This window comes from Crocuta crocuta, unplaced genomic scaffold (assembly GCF_008692635.1).
Source record: "Crocuta crocuta isolate KB4526 unplaced genomic scaffold, BGI_CrCroc_1.0 scaffold84, whole genome shotgun sequence".
NCBI classification, from domain to species: Eukaryota; Metazoa; Chordata; class Mammalia; order Carnivora; family Hyaenidae; genus Crocuta; species Crocuta crocuta.
The window spans coordinates 3,263,388-3,280,760 of record NW_027530213.1 but is presented as its reverse complement, the minus strand read 5'-3'; the positions used below and the strand labels follow the sequence as shown (position 1 = coordinate 3,280,760).

The following is a 17,373-nucleotide window of genomic DNA, read 5'->3' as shown; positions in this document are numbered from 1 at the left end:
GCTTTTTAAAATAGTATTGTAATCATAAGTACCTGTGAGCCCTGTTGCCCAGCTCAAGAGCTGCACTCCCCCTACGAGAGGACTGCAGACAGACGACGTGTTTGTGCTGAGCCATTGGACCGTCTGGCTTCAGTTCGGCGAGCGAGAATTGGGGTCCTGGCAAGAAGGACTCGTCGCCCATTGTCAGCTTGAGGAGGCCCAGCGAACAGTATAGACGGCTGCTGCCGCCCGGCTCGCCCTGCCCGGGCACGGCGCTGGGTATCCTCGCAGGGCCTTCCTTTGGCCTCAGCCTGGGAGCGACTGTGTTTCAGTGGCCGGGACTCCGTGTGTTGACCAGTGGGTACTGAGAGCCACCAGGAGGGGAGTGACTGTGCGGCGGATGGTTGTCTGGTAGATCAAGCCAACTTCCGCCCTCCTCCTCCTCCAGTTTGCCTTTCACCTAGGGCGGCCCCTGCCCCTTCTTCTGTGGTTTCCGGGCCAGCTTTCAGCGGCAGGGCTGACATTCCTATGGTCGCTGATCACTTGATCATTGGGATAATCAATCGATTGTATTTTTGTGACTCCCTGCTGCTATTTTCATAGATATTATGGATGATATGAACAAGTATGCTCAGCCTAGCTAGTGCCTAGATTTTCTTCTTTAGAAGCACCCTCTTCTCCCAGACTGAAGTTCAGGAAACTGAACTTCTAGGTATGATGTTGATTCCTTTTCTTGCTGGTAGCCTGAGCGGATTTGTTAAAGCACTGTCCCAGTTATGGCTATCCTTGGTTCCCTGTTTACTAGTGAATTTTGCTAGCACAGTTGACCCTTGAATGATGCAGTCAAAAATCCAAGTATAACTTTTGACTCCCCAAGAACTAAACTACTACTGTTAACTACTCCTGTTAACTACCTAATTACTACTGTTGACCAGAATCATTACAGATAACGTAAACAATTATCATGTTTCCTATGTTGTATGTATTGTATACTGTGTTCTTTCAGCTAGAGAAAAGACCATGTTGTTAAGAAAATCCTAAGAGAAAATACAGTTACAGTGCTCTTTACAAAAAAACAAAAAACAAAAAACCATTGCGTGGGGCGCCTGGGTGGCTTAGTCGGTTGGGTGGCCGACTTCGAATCAGGTCGTGATCTCACAGTTTGTGGGTTCAAGCCCCACGTCGGGCTCTGTGCTGACAGCTCAGAGCCTGCAGCCTGCTTCAGATTCTGTATCTCCCTCTCTCTCTGACCCTCCCCTGCTCACACTGTCTCTCTCTCTCAGAAATAAATAAAATGTTAAAACAAACAAAAAAGCATTGTGTAAAAGTGGACTTGTGCAGTCAACCCTTGTTGTCCAGAGGTCAACTGTGTATGTCAGCTGTATAGATTAAGAAGTAGGTGGCCTTGTTGGTCTCAGTAAAACGTCCCTGCTTTAAGCGGTACCCTCCAAGTGTAGCACTTACAGGTGCCTGTGCGAGAAGCAGCTGTGTTGAAAGTCAGTGCCTGTACTTCATTTTCTGCCTTCGTGACTTTTGGTTTGGGTTCTGTTTGGAAGCACTTTTTCCTCTGTCCCTTACCTGCCCCCATGTTTTACCTCTCCATGGACAGATACATGGACCCTCTCTATTATATTACCTTGAGTTTTGGAGCATGGCTGCTTCTCTCTTTCAGGTGCTTCCCATCCAAGGCTCTTGAAACTGAAATTTTCAGGGGTGCCTGGCTGGCCTGGAAGAGCATGCAACACTTTAAAAATTTTTTTTTATTTACTTTGGAGAGAGGAGGAGAGCAGGGAACAGAGGATTTGAAACAGGCTCCACACGGACAGCAGAGAGCCTCATGTGGGGCTCGAACCCAGAAGCCATGAAATCATGACCTGAGGTGAAATCGGCTGCTCAATCGACTGAGCCACCCAGATGCCCCAAGTATGCAACTCTTGATCTTGAGGTCATGCATTTGAGCCCCGTGTTGGGTGTAGAGATTACTTAAAAAAAAAAAAAAAAAAAAAAAAAGCGTAAAAATTTTTCATATTGTTCATTAAAAACTTTTTTTTCCTTAAATGCTTTAATTTTTTGAGGGAGAGAGAGAGACAGAGCATCAGCTGGGGAGGGGCAGAGAGGGAGTCATACAGTCTGAAGCAGGCTCCAGGCTCTGAGCTGTCAGCACAGAGCCCGATGCGGAGATAAAGACTTGATCCGAAGTTGGACCTTTAATGGACTGAGCTACCCAGGCATCCCTATGTTACTCATTTTTAAAATAAGACTGAATATAAATCTGTCCTCTTGTTTTCACATGACATGGAGATTGACAAGTAAATATTTAATGCAGTTTAAGGTGAAGACACTTAACAAAGATGAAGCTGTTTTACCGCCTTGATAAGCACAAGACAAAATAGGTTTTTAACCCTTAACTTAATTTGTGAGAATCTTTTTTTGCTATATCCATATGCATTAATGATGATAATAGTTAAACAAAGGCTTGATCAGTCAACTTTTATATTTCCACAATATCTGGATGATAGAAAAAATACATTTAGTATGAAACGGCAAGTACTGATAATATTTTAGGAGGTTTTTTTGTTTTGTCAGGGGAAGGAGGAAGAAGATAAAACCATACCCCACATTGAATGAGTTGATCCACAAGAGTATAAACTAGTCCAAGATTTAAAAATTTATGTCCTTGATACAGATTTAAATGACAGTTTACCTTCTGTTGTTTTTTTTTTTTTAATATTTTTATTTATTTCTAGGAGAAAGAGAGAGACAGCGTGAGCAGGGGAGGGTCAGAGAGAGAGGGAGACACAGACTCTGAAGCAGGCTCCAGGCTCTGAGCTGGCAGTCAGCACAGAGCCCGACGCGGGGCTCGAACCCACAAACCGCGAGATCATGACCTAAGCGAAAGCTGGAAGCTTAACCGACTAAGCCATCCAGGCGCCCCTACCTTCTGTTTTTATAGGCAGACTTATGAGAAGGAGGGGGTAAAAGCATCAAGATTGCTCTTAAGTTGGGGAGTACAGATACTTATGGCACTCAGTCTTTTGTAAAAGATGGTTAGCAAAACAAAATGATGGCAGTCTCATTTTATGGAATGAGGTTTTTACAAACTGAATCAAAGTAGTTGCCCAAAAATTTTTGAATATTTTTCCAGATTAGATGGCTTCAAATTAAAAAATGAAAACACATTTCTCTTTACTTGCCATTTTTCATAATTATGAAGCTACATTGTATGTCTCCCTAAAATACAAAATCGGTATGGTATGATTTGTCATTTCAGATAATCATGGATGATTTATTACTTGGCATAATAATGGCCTGTTCAGACATTGCAAGGTTAGAGGCTGTTTATATATATTGAGCATCGTTAACTATAGGTGAGAAGTTATCAGTTATTTAAATATATTTCTTTTTATAATATAGAGGAGAATGTAGTTGGGATACTGTATTTAAAAAATTCATGATTCTTAGAAAACTAACTTTAGTAGGTATTCTAAAATCTGTTTTAGTAATGAAGGTTTATTTAGCCAGTTAACTATTATTAAACATTTTAAGAGTTAAATTTTGGAATCTGATAATAGTATTCCTTGACACTGTCCTAACCTAAACTCCACAACTTAAGTAGCTTAAAAAAAAATGATAAACATTTTAAATTTAGGATGTTTTATCTTGGAGCACCTGTAACCGGGCAGAGGCTTTCTCCTTGTGTGTCTAGGCCCCTGAAGAAAACAAAAGTGCCAAGGTTTTAATTTTTCTCCCTTCAAGGACAGGAGAATTTTTTTGATATGAAGAATGTGGAAAATGCCTTGTTCACTGCTGTTGATTGGGAGATAGTCTTAAGCTTGCTTTGTCAGTGTGGGGGGAATAAGAGAAGCCTGAACCTGGGAGAACTAGCCAGAATATTAAAGACTCATGGTCAAAAGTGTGAAATAAATTGATTTAAAAATCTTTCCTTTTTATATTTCTCTTCTTGCCTTTATCCTTCCTATTAAAGGAGGTTTGTAAGCATTCCAAGTCATTACACACACCAAATGGTATCTAAAGTTTGAAGTTGAAATTGAGTCTTTTCAGGGAATGGATTAAATGCTTTGGGTTTGAGAGTGATTTTCAAACCTTTCTTTCTTAAGCCTTCATTAGTAGATGCTGTAGGTGATGGCACGGGAATGATTCTGAGCTCTTTTTTGAAAGCTTATATTTAAATATAATCACATGTACAGTAAACCAAGTAGCTTATTGATACCTGATTGATGTGTTGATTATTCATAGATACTGTTTGAAGATGGTATGAGAGGGCTTCTGATTTTCATCTACAGATAAGATCTTTCTCTTATGCACTGTTTTTCTAAAAAGTATAGTTTCTTTTTTAATAGAACTGAGAGGTTAGTATTAGATAATCTTTAAGCTTTCTTCCACCTTTAAAGTTCAGTGATTGATCTCTCTCCTCCCTCTAAGAAGCGGACTCTGGTTTGGTTTTATTGGACTTTAAGTGGTTTTCATCCAGAATCTCTAAGTGGAGAGAACATGAGAACAAATTAGGAGAAAATTGTGGGTGGTGGGTGCTTGAAGGTGGTGAAGTGGCTTCAGTTTTCTTAAAGGGGAAGATAAGATGCAGTGAGATAGGACCGTCATGCTGTTTTCTTTCAGTCTCGTGCTCAAAATCTGCTCTGTGTCTTAATTCAAGATATTTTACAAATGCTGAAAGTCGTTCTGGAGACATTTACAGACATTGTATGGAAAAACATTTTAAAATCACTAACTTCCTTGGTGTGGGAAGAATCTGTACTCCATTTAGGAGGAGATAATTGCTAGGATAGGTGGGACAAGTTGATCTATTTTAAAATAAAATTGTATCTTTTATGAAGATAGAATTATAAGGCACAAATGGGAACTGTGTCTCCTTGACATGTTTCAAAGCATTTCTCTGAATATGTGAAATTGAAGAAATTCTCTCAACCACTAAGAATTGTCTGAACCCTGATGTTCTTTAAAATCACCTTTGTAGTTGTTAGTGTGTACTGACAGAGGTTTTCTTTTACATGTGAATATAATGTGTTTATATTGTGCTATATCTTAGTTGAACTTGGTTCCAAAGAGAGTCTTATTTACTTGGACCCAGTTTGCATATTCTAAGCCCTGTAGGTGAATACTTAATTTGGGTTTTATTGTTTTTAAGTTATTTTTGAAATTATATGGTAACATGTGATAATCAGAAGCAAAATATTACTTCTCTTCCATCTGATAAAACTTAAGACTTCTAGCAAGCCATGTGTTGTTATACCCACCTTTTATTTAGCTTTTCCATAATAAAATAAATATGCTTTGATCCCTGAAAAATGTAATGTTTGAGAATCTATTTGAATGTATAGAAAGATATTTACATAATGCTTGCTTTGGAGTAGGTGGGGGAAAAGTTGAAATGTTGATTGCAGCTTCTGTTAGAAAAACTCATCTATGTAGTGAAAAGTTAAAATTATAACAAATGTACTACTTTGTATTCTGTGTGTATTACCATTGGTTTGCTTTTGGAGTAGAAGGTAAAATATGATTCTAATCCTTTACAGTTCCTGTTAATTTTGCTCTAAACCTGAAAGTGTTAACAGCAACTTGAAAATGTGACAAAGCTCAATTTCATTTCTTGTTTATTGCTTGTTTTCCTATTGGACAATTGGAAGTAGCTCTGCCCTGGCAACTAAAATAGGCTATTTGCATAACCTAGTTTGATTGGCTAGCATTCCGGCTAACCGTTCCAATCATACGGTGTCGGTTTAGTGGTAGGCTATGCTAATTAGCCGCTGTTGCTGGGGTTCAGGATGGTTTCTGTGTGCTGTTCTGCTGCATTGTGTTGCCTGGTGAGAGACATTGATAAATGAGTGTTTAATGATCTGCAGCAGTTCCCACTCACTGCGGGCAGGCGGATTTTAGAACAGAAGTGGAAATAAGGATTTAATTGCTCTGTTAAATACCTGTAACCAAAATATGTGTATTATATCACAGAAGTTAAGTTGTATAAAATCTTCATCTAATTAAATACTTTAGAACATGAAAGGGAAATACTTAGCTTTGTCTCAAAATATAACTCAGGTAGCAGCGCTATGCACAGGTTTTCTAAAACCCTGTTAAGAAAATTGATAATTTTTTATTCCAGATTAGAAATAGTACCATTGCAGTAAGTGACATATTTGATTTTTCTCATGATGTTGACCTTTTATAAAGGTACATGTTTGTTTTTAATAAATTGGTGCAAGCTTTTGGGCAGAATTTATCTTGTACTGCCCATGTAATGTAGCAAATAGGAGCATAAACTCGAACTCCTGGTTCATGTTTTTCTGTTCAGTTGGAAGATCAGGTGTTATTCACCACCTCCTGCTCTTACTACCTTTCTGATTTAAGTCAGATGTTTTAACTGCTGCTTGTACCATATATTTTTTGGTTTACATTAAGTTTTTATCGAGTGCTGTTAGGTGGCAGATTCTGTAGGAAATACAAAACTCAGTGCTTTGTTCAAGGAACACAAGAGGTAAAGAATAAATACTTGATAAATGCTTGCAAAGTTAGATAAAATTTAAAACACTCATACAGAAAGTGCCATAAGGATTTATCTAAAAGAGTACATGGAAAAGATCAGGCGTTTTAAGAATAGGGACATGGGAAATGGGTTGAGTGGTTGGGGGAGACTTAAAGAGGAAACCCATAGAGCTTGTGTTAAGGTTTTAATTTTTTAAAATGTTTTATTTATTTTTGAGAGAGAGAAAGAGAGAGGTCAAGTAGGGGAGGGGCAGAGAGAGAGGGAGACACAGAATCGGAAGCAGGTCCAGGCTCCAAGCTGTCAGCACAGAGCCCAACACGGGGCTCTAACTGAAGAACCATGAGATCATGACCTGAGCCGAAATCGACTGAGCCACCCAGGTGCCCCAGTGTTAAGGTTTTAAATATGGCTTGGGATTACAAATAGCTGGAGAGTAATAGGAAAGGAGAACAGTTTAGTGTGAAGAATAGATAGCAGTTGAATAAAAGTAATCTTTCTGGTATTTTTCATTTGTCCAATATAAATGGTCACACTGATTGATCAAGGCCCCCAGTGTGTCAGATAGGTCAGTGCCTGTGCTTTCCGGTAGGCTGGGTGTCCTTCTCTTAGAATCAGAGCTGCTGCTGTACTGCTCTAGCTCTCCTGTTCTTTGGCTTTTCTTCACTTTGTTTTGTGGCAACAAGTGATTTTCCCTTTTGTGTCTTTGGTTAAAGCATAGGACTTTTTAACTTTCTTTCATCCTTCATTTTTTGCCCTAAAGCAGTGAAACACAAAATGGCACCAAAAATAATTCACGTGAATTTAGATGTCTGTGTCAAGTCCGTGAACTTTATCCCTTTAATTGTTCTGTCTTTCAGAGCCTAGTTAAATTAGATGGATACACTAATTGGACAATCTTATAGCCTTGCAAAGAATAAAAACAATTAAACATTAACATTTGATTTTTAAAATACTTCCCTAGGCACATACACTTTATTCACCTACATAGTCAACAGAGCAGAGACTCTTGGACTCGGAATTTATAATCTAACGGAGGTGGTTGAGGTATGTCTTTATACAGCTTTATCCTACCGTAGGAGAAGGGGAAATCCAGAAGTGGAAGTACTCCTTTCTGGATAAGAACTAGGAAAAGATTCATGGCGGAAGTGGTATTTTGCATGGTATTGGGTAATGAATAGGATTTTAGCAAGTGACACTGTATGTCAGTAGGGTGTGGGATGATGCCATCTAGTTGAAGGTGGAGGCCTGTTCAGAACATTTTGTTGACTAAAGTTGATGGTGAAGAGACTGTTGTTGAGGGCCATGAAGGATGGATAGCATTGACTTTCAAGTTTCTCTTGTAAGGAAAGTGGATTCTTAAATTCTTTCAAGCAGTATTTCAGTTTTATGAAAACATGTCTTCTGTGAATGTTTACAAATTTCAAAATAGACATTTCTTTGATTTTAAAGTACTAAAACACAACATTGAATAATTTCAAGGTGTTTGATCTACCTGACTGGAAAGTTTGAGTTGCCATCACATGAGATGGGAAATGGTATAGAAGAAGCAGGTTTGAGGGGGGCATTCCTGTAAAAAGTCATGTTTTGGATGAGCTACGACTTTTTTTTGTAACAACTTTATTGTATTACTGTATTATAATTTGTCATACAATAAACTTTCTCCTATTTAAATACATGATTTGATGGATTAAATCCACATGTATCACCCGTGAAACTTTACCACAACCAAGATAACAAACATACCCGTTCCTCCCTCAAAAGTTTCCTTGTACTTTTTTGTAATTCGGCTTCTTGTTCGTCTTCCCCTCTCCCCAATCTCTAGGTGACTACTAGTCTGTTTTCTGTCAGTATACATTACTTTTTGTAGAATTCTGTATAAATGGAGTCATTTTGTCTGGTTGTCCTTTTTTGTCTGGTTTTTACTGAGCACAGCCATTTTGAGGTTCATCCGTGAGGTGGTACATATCGGTAGTTCATTTCTTTTATTACTGCGGAGGCGTTGTGTAGATATATCACAAAAATTTATCCATTCACTTGTTGAAAGGACATTGGGTTTGTTTCACAGTTTTTGGTTGTTAGAAATAAAGTTGCTGTGAATATTAGCGTACAAGTCTTTGCATGGTCATGTTTTTATTTGTTGTGGAGAAAAACACCTGATGATGGAATGACCAGATCATGGGGCAGGTGTATGTTTCATTTTTTAAGAAACTGGGAAACTGTTTTCCAAAGTGATTGTGCCATTTTGCATTCCCACCAGCATTGTAGAGGGGCTTCGATTCCTCCACATCTTGCATTTTTGGTGTGGTCATTCTTTTTAATTTTAGTCCTTCTAATAGGTGTGTAGTGATACCTCACCCAGTGTGTTTCCCAGTGATTAATGATGTTGAACACCTTTGCACGTGCTTATTTGCACGTGCTGTATGTCGTCTTTGGTGAAGTGTTTGTACAACTCTTTGACTTTTCTTCCTACTATGGAGCTTTGAGAATTCTTGATGTAGTTTGGATACAGGTCCTTTATTGGTTATGTGATTTACAAAGATTTTCACATAGTCCATGGCTTACCTTTCCATTTTCTTAAAAAAAAAGTGTCTTGAAAAACATTTAACATTTTTATGAAGTATAATTTATTTTTTTTTTAATTTTTAATGTTTATTTTTGAGAGAGACAGAGCGTGTACAGTGGAGGGAGAGAGAGAGACAGACAGACAGAGACAGAACTGGAAGTGGGCTCTAGCCTCCGGGCTGTCAGCACAGAGCCCGACCCGGGGCTCCAACTTGAACTATGAGATCAATGACCTGAGCCGAAGTCGGAGGCTTAACTGACCAAGCCACCCAAGCACCCCTGAAATATAATTATTGATTTGATCTTTTATGGGTCCTGCTTTGGAAAATGTTTGTCTCATTGTCCCAAGATCTAAAAGGTTTTCTATTTTTTCCTCCTTAACCTACAGATTTTACAGTTTTGAGTTTTCCATTTAAGTCTGTGATCCATTTGAAGTTAATATTTGTGTATGGTTCTGCAAGGGGTAGCTAAAAGATCACTTTTTTTTTTTTTTTTTGGCAAATGGATATCCAGTTATTCTAGAACCATGTGGTGGCAAAGGACTGTTCTCTCTCCACAGAAGTGCCTTGGTATCTTTGTTGAAAATCACTCGTGGGTCTGCTTCTACTGTGTTCCTTTCATTAATCTGTTGGTGTATCTTGATGCCAATACTGTACTGATTTTATTACTATAGCCTTATAATAAATATTGACATAAGTGTTAATCTGACAGTTTTCTTCTTTTTTTAAATTGTGACTGCTCTGTGTCCTTTGCATTTCCATCTGAACTGTCAAAATCCTTTTGTAAATTTTTATAAAAAACCTACTAGGGTGTTGATTGGGATTGTGTTGAATACCTAAGTATTTCATGTTTTTGATATTATTATAAGTGGTTTTTAATTTTTAGTTTCTGATTGTAGTTGCTAATACACAGGAATACAACTGATTTTTGTATATGGATCTTGTTTTCTGCGGCCTTGCTAAATCACTTTAAAACATTTTTTTTTTTTTTTAATGTTTATTCTTGAGAGAGAGAGACAGAGCGTGATCAGGGCAAGGCAGAGAGAAAGGGAGACATGGAATCTAAAGTAGGCTCCAGGGTCTGAGGTATCCACACAGAGCCCAACACAGGGCTCAAACTCACAAACAGTGAGATCATGACCTGAGCTGAAGTGGAATGCTTAATGGACAGAGCCACCCAGGCACCCCTGCCTTGCTGAATCACTTATTAACTTTAACAACTGGTAGGTAGATTCCATCAGATTTTCTACATGATTCTGTTGTCTGTGTTGAGAGACAGCTTTGCTTCTCCCTTTCCATTCTTCTCCATCCTTCTCCCTTTGATTACCTTGTATTTCTTTTTCTTGCCTCTCTGCACTGGCTGGGACCTCCATGGAATGCAGAATACATAAAGAACATAGAACACAGTGTTGAACTGAAGTGATGAAACAGGACTTGTCTTTTTCCTTATTTTAATGGAGAGAGAGAAACATTCAGTCACCACCACTGAGTATGATGCTAGTCTTTGTTGTGGTCCTGTATCAGATTGAGGAAGATGCCTTCAAGTCCTAGGTCAGATTTTTTTTGGCATCTATTGAGATTCACCAGTGTGTGTGTGTGTGTGTGTGTGTGTGTGTGTGTGTGTGTGTGTGTGTGTGTGTGTTTTAAGTTAATTAGGTGAGAAACATTGATTTCTGAATGCTAAACTGATTGTTTCTGAAATAATGGCCACTTGGTAATGATATAATGTCCCTTTTAAAATGTATTTTTATTTTTTGAGAGAGAGAGAGAGCTGGTGTGCTTCTGCAGGTGCGAGCAGGGGATGGGCAGTGGGAGAGAGAGAGAGAATTTTTTTTTTTACGCTTATTTATTTTTGAGAGAGCATGGGCGAGGTAGGGGCAGGGTGGGAGTGGGACAGAAGATCCTAAGCGGACTCTGCACGGAGAACAGTGAACTGGATTGCAGGACTCGAACTCACGAAGCCTGAGATTATGATGTGAGCTAAAGTTGGACACTAATGGACTGAACCACCCAAGCGCCCAGGAGAGAGAGAGAATCTTTTTTTTAAATTTATTTTTATTTATTTTTAAATATTTTTATTTATTTCTAGGCGAGAGAGAGAGACAGCGTGAGCAGGGGAGGGTCAGAGAGAGAGGGAGACAGAGACTCTGAAATAGGCTCCAGGCTCTGAGCTGGCAGTCAGCACAGAGCCCGATGCAGGGCTCGAACCTACGAACCGCGAGATCATGACCTAAGCGAAAGTCGGACGCTTAACCGACTAAGCCACCCAGGTGCCCCGAGATAGAGAATCTTAATCAGGGGATTGATCTCATGAGAGATCATGACCTGAGCTGAAATCAAGAGTCAGATGCTCAACCGACTGAGCCACCCAGGAGCCCCATATTGTCCCATTTTTAGATTCTAGGATTCAGTTTACTATAATTTTGTTTACTAGTTTTACATCTTATGTTCATGGAAGTTATTGGGGTTTCATTGATTTTTCTGTGTTTTCTGTTTCATTGAATTCTACTCTGGATGTCCATTATTTTTTTTATTCTTTCACTTTGGATTTCACTTGCATTGTTTCTGTTAAGGTAGAAGACAAGTCATTGATGTGCTGTGTTTTGGTTTAAACGACACTGCTGTGTATTTTCTATTTGTCCTGTCTGTTCTTTAGTCCCCTTCCTCTTTCTGCCTTCTTTGGATTAATTGAAATTTTTTTGTGTTTTGATTTTTTTTTTTTTTTATGATTTGATGTTGGCTTGTTTTAACTCTTTTTTTTTTAATTTAATGATTGTCTTTTATCATAGTTTATTTTCAAATAATACTACATCACCTCACATGTAATATATTGACTCTACCGTTGGTGTGTTTTCATTTCGTTTTTACTGGTCTTTTACCTGTTTTTAACTAGATTTTATTTGTACGTATGTTATAAACCCATACTACATTATTTTTAATTTTGTTTAAATAGTTCTCTTTTAACGAGACTTAACTAATTAGAAAAATTACTACACATTTACCCATGTACATACCTCTCCCTTCTTTCTTCATTCTTTTTATTTAGCTACTCTCTCTATCTGAACTCCCTTTCCTTTGTCGTATGTGCTTCCTATAACATATTTTGTAGTGCAGGTCTACTAGGGACAGATTCTTTCACCTTTTGTATATCTGAAGATGTTTTTATTTCACTTTTGTTTTTGATAGATGTTTTCAGTGGGTATAAAAATTCTAGGTGATAACTTTTTTTCTTCAAGGAATTTAAAAGTATTGCTCTATTTGCATTGTTTCTTATAAGAATTCTTTCTTCTTTATTTTTGTTCCTTTCTATATATTTGTCCCTTTTTCCCCTGCTGCTTTTAAGATTTTCTTTTTATCATCAGTTTTAAGCAGAGCAATTTGGTTATGATGTACACCTTGATGTAGCTTTCTTTGTTTCTGGATCTTGGGTTTGTTGAATTTCTGATCTGTAGATTTGTAATTTTTTTTTTCAAAATTGGGATATTTTGGCTGTGATTCATTTAACATTTTTTCTGCTTATCTTCTTTTATGAGGAAATTGAGTTACATACTTGTTGGGGTATTTGAGATTGTCCCAGAACTTGAGGAATATCTCCGATTTATTTTAGTCCTTTTTTCTGTTTTGATAGCTGTTTCAGGTGTTGAGTAGTCAATTGAAATTCTGCAATACTTTTTATTGCTATGTCTTCAAGTTTACTAATCTTTTCTTTAGCAGTGTCTAATATATTAGTCTTGTCCAGTGTTTTTAATTCTACAATTTTAGTTTTCATTTGTATGGTTCAGTTTGTGTCTTTTAAAAAATGTTTTCTGATTCCCCTTTATCTATCTGAATATGTGGAATATGGTTGTAATACTTGTTTTAATGTCTTTACCTGCTAATTGTTAAGAGCTGTGTCGATTCCAGATGAATTTCTTTTCTCTCAGTATTGGTTGCATTTTCCTGTTTTTTTTGGTTTTTTTTGCATGCCTGTTAATTTTGATTGTGTGCCAAACATTTGTGAATTTTTACTTTGTTGAGTGCTGAGTGTTTTTACATTCTTAAAGATTTTCTTGACCCTTTTTTCTAGGATAGGTTATTTGAAATGAATTGGATCTTTTGAGTCACACTTCTGAGATTTTGTAGGTGAGACCAAGAAGTACTTAATCTAATTATCCCTCACTCCTGTGAAGATACTACCCTGTGTAATTTATCTTGATGCTTTCTAGTGTGGTGGTTGTGTTTGTTTCCAAGCTTCTCAGAGTTTGCTGGCAATCTTTGGCATTCTTTGGCTTGTCCTGCGTTATCCAGATGTCTGCCTTCATCTTCACGTGATGTACTGCCCTATATGTGCCTGTCTATGTCCAAATTTCTTCTTCTTATAAGGGCACCAGTCATATTAGATGAAGGCCCTCCCTAATGACCTTGTCTTAACCGGTTATATCTGCAGTGACCCTATTTCCAAATACAGTCACATTCTGAAGTACTTGGGGTTAGCACTTCAACATGTATTTTGAGGGGATGCAATTGAACCTGTACCTCCTACCCTAAACATACCACTTTTATGCTTTTGGGAGTCTTTTGTTCTTCACACCTCTTGGGCTTCCCACTTTCCTTTCCTCTGCTTATCTTACTTCAAAAGACTACTAATTTTATTTTTTTAATGTTTTTTAAAAAAATTTATTTCTAAGAGAGAGAGAGACCGTGTGAGCAGGGGAGAGTCAGAGAGAGAGGGAGACACAGAATCTGAAACAGGCTCCAGGCTCTGAGCTGGCGGTCAGCACAGAGCCCGACGTGGGTCTCAAACCCATGAACTGTGAGATCATTACCTGAGCTGAAGTTGGAGGCTTAACTGACTGAGCCACTCAGGCGCCCCAAGACCCTACTAATTTTAATTAATCATGTTTAGAAGGCATTTTTATTATGTCTTTTATTATAAGTATTTACATGGCTGTTTCTTGCACAGACTTGTAATATTGTTGAACAACTGGAGAGGACTCATTTTTGGACTTGGATCCCAGTTCTTTGCTCCCATCCCAGTACCACCTGTAGTAGTTTAGAACTAGTGGTTACTTGAGCTGAATATGTTAAGAAGTGTGTCTCAGCAAGACAAGTTGTAGGAGTGAAGCATTTTAAGAAACATTTAGGAAGGATTGGGGACTTAGGAATCTGGAGTTAGGGAACCACTTAAGAGGTGATCACAGTAAGCCAGGAGTGCATCAATTTATTATACAAGTACCCATTGAGCTTGCTCAGTACAGAATCCTTTAGTAGGTGTTAGGTAGACCTGTTGAAAATATCAGAATCTGCCTCCTGTCTGTCCTTAAGGAATTCACTGTCTGTAGAGAGGTATGAGATAGGAGAACAGAGAAGATGGAGACAAAGCAGCTTCCTAAGGAAACCTAGACAGAACTTGAGGAATGATTAGTCCTTAAGAGTGGGGAATGAAGAAGAGTTATAAAGGCATGATAGGAAGCCTGGCCGCCTGGCCCAGTGGGAGTGTATTGTTAGTAGAAATGGGAAGTGTCAGGTAAAGGCATTCTCCTTCAGGGCTGGGGTGGTGGTGAAGATAGATAAGGCGCAACTCCTTATGTTCACGTTGCAGACAGTTCAGAAATGGATAGTGAATTGAAAAGGGTTGGTCTTCCTTTACCATGAAAGAGAGAGGGCCCGAGCCGTTAATTAGGTCAAGGGGTGGACATGGAGTCAGGAGCAGGGCTTGCTGGGTGGGTGAGACCCTGACAGTGTTCTAAACAGCATTGAAAGGGCTAGAGAACCAGCACGTGATACTGGGAGGGTCATTTTTGTTTTGCTGATGAGGAAACGGGAGCACAGAAAACTAAGAAAGGGAGGGGGGTGGGGTGGGGGGGGAACCCAAGGACGTAGGTAGTAGGTGGTAGAGCTAGAATTCAAATGTGAGCAATAATCTGTGTGCTTTTAGGCAGTAATCTATGCTTGCCTCTGGTATTTTTCTTTCAGTCTGCTCATTTACTTAATATGTTGAGTTTCTTTCATAAATTGTAATACTATTATTAGACAATCAGACTACCAGCCTCACACTTGTCACTTACAGAAGACAGCAATAAAAGTAAGAAAACCAGAGATATCGCGAGAGGGCGGGTCCGCTTGGCTTCGGCGTCGGGGCCGGCTTCTCTCCGCGGTCGCGGTTGAGTGTCGGTGGCGAGGGGCGCGCGAGGGGCTGCCGGGCGCGCGGCGTCGGCCCTGGCGTCGGGGTCGTTGTGTCCTGACAACGACTCCGGCAGTCGTCTCCGCGACAGCAGGTGCTTCAGCCCCAGGCGGGCTCCGCGGCTGCCTGGCGAGTCTGTGCTCGCGCCCAGCCTTTTCCTTCCTGGACCCGGCGCCCAGCAGCGACGCTGAGCCGACCGCCAGAGCGGCGGGCAGCGGCGGCCTCGACGGCCTCGCATCGGCCCATCAAGGGGATCCTGAAGAACAAGAGTTCTACGACTTCCTCTGTGGTGTCCTCGGCCGAACAGCCCGGCCGGAGTATCGACGAAGAGCTGAGTAAAAAATCCCAGAAGTGGGATGAAATGAACATCCTGGCGACATACCATCCAGCAGACAAAGACTATGGTTTAATGAAAATAGATGAACCTAGCACTCCTTACCATAGTATGGTAGGTGATGATGAAGATGCATTGAGTGATTCAGAAACCACTGAAGCCTTGACCCCAGATATCTTCGCTAAGAAATTAGCTGCTGCTGAAGGCTCAGAGCCAAAGTATCGGGTTCATGAACAAGAAAGCAGTGAAGATGAGGATAGTGACCTCTCACCTGAAGAACAAGAAAAAAAGCGACAGTTTGAAATGAAAAGGAAGCTTCACTACAATGAAGGACTGAATATTAAATTAGCTAGACAATTTCAAAAGACCTGCATGATGATGAGGAAGATGAAGAAATGTCGGAGACAGCAGCTGAAGAAAGCATGAACACAGAACAATCAAATCAAGGATCTACTACAAGTGACCAACTGCAAAACAAATCACAGAGTTCATAGAACAGATTTGTTCAACACTGTAATTGTCAGATACAAACCCTGTTACTATAATACACTGCTTCTTGTTCTCAACAATTCATGACTTAAGTACCAAAATGCATACCAATTATTATATATTGCCAAGAATTAAATAACTTTAGAGACTAATTAGACTGAAATGCCTACTTGATACATATATTCTTGTGCCTAGTACTTCACCACAAATACAGCATAATGTCATCAGTCCAAAACTGATGTTTTATAAGAACACTGGTTAATTTGTATAAGATATTATATAGCTTTTTATGCTTTAGACGTTAAATAATATCTCATGGGGGGGATCAAATCTATTTTCTTCACTTTTAGATGTTATAGCTCTTATAAAAAAATTTTTTTTTTTTTTAATTCAAATCCAGTTGGAACAACCAATTATATAGGCTGGTAAATACTCAGTCTGAAAAGTCTTTTAACATGTGTCTTCAACTTGATTTGTCTGTTTAATTGAAAAGGATTATAAGAGTAATTGTTGCATTTCTGGCCTATTATCTTTAAAATTCCCCTTGAGTTTCTTTATGTTTACAAGGACAGGATTGAATTTTTTCTCATCAAAACTAGCTTTTTTCACAAATAAATTATCAGGTTAAACTTGAAAGAAAAAAAAAGTAAGAAAACCAAAGCAATTCTATTGAATTTATACAACATACAGAATGTACACCTGAAAATAATGAAACTGTTTTTGATCAGTCAGTAACTAGGGAATGTTCTGCTAGATGTCAGGTGATTTAAAATAAAGAAATGGTATGTGGTAGAAGCAACAAATATTTATTGAGCGTTTATTGTGTCAAGCATTCCTCTTGGCGCTGGCTAGATACTAGGAGACAAGACCTAGTCTTTGCTTTCGTGGAACTTCCATGCTAATGGATAGAGATACCTGGGAAACAGCGAAACAGGTAGGTGCAGAGTTTTACAAGGAAGGTCAGGGGTGTTCTCTCCAAGGGAGTGCTTGGCTTCTGGTTCATTTGATTTGTGTCAGAGGAATACATTTATCTGTGGGTTATTCCATTTTATAGTGACAATCACAGTCATGCGTAAGATCTTGAAAATCTATTTTTGTATCCCGAACCACTTACACATTTTTCCCACTAGTTGTAGAGGAATGACAGCTGTCCATATGAAAGCCCCGGAAGCTCCAGATAAGAAACTAGTGATTTGTAATCTCTGTCCACTTTGTCACAAAGCCAAGNACACAGAGTCCAAAGCAGGCTCCAGGCTCCAAGCTGTCAGCACAGAGCCTGACGCAGCGCTCAGACTCACAAACTATGAGATTATGACCTGAGCCCAAGTCA

General features: G+C 39.0%; 2 protein-coding genes across 5 annotated transcripts in view; both read left to right on the top strand.

Moving 5' to 3' along the window:
- The window catches only part of LOC144232631 (protein phosphatase inhibitor 2-like), a 23,298-nt gene extending 7,103 nt beyond the window's left edge, over window positions 1–16,195 (top strand). Inside the window, 4 exon segments of the mRNA XM_077765483.1 lie at window positions 134–340; window positions 4,237–4,252; window positions 15,297–15,909; window positions 15,912–16,195. Coding sequence (XP_077621609.1) covers window positions 134–340; window positions 4,237–4,252; window positions 15,297–15,909; window positions 15,912–16,048 — 973 coding nt within the window. The 3' untranslated portion in view covers window positions 16,049–16,195.
- The window catches only part of DYRK1A (dual specificity tyrosine phosphorylation regulated kinase 1A), a 146,943-nt gene that overhangs the window by 67,127 nt on the left and 62,443 nt on the right, over window positions 1–17,373 (top strand). The window lies entirely within an intron of this gene.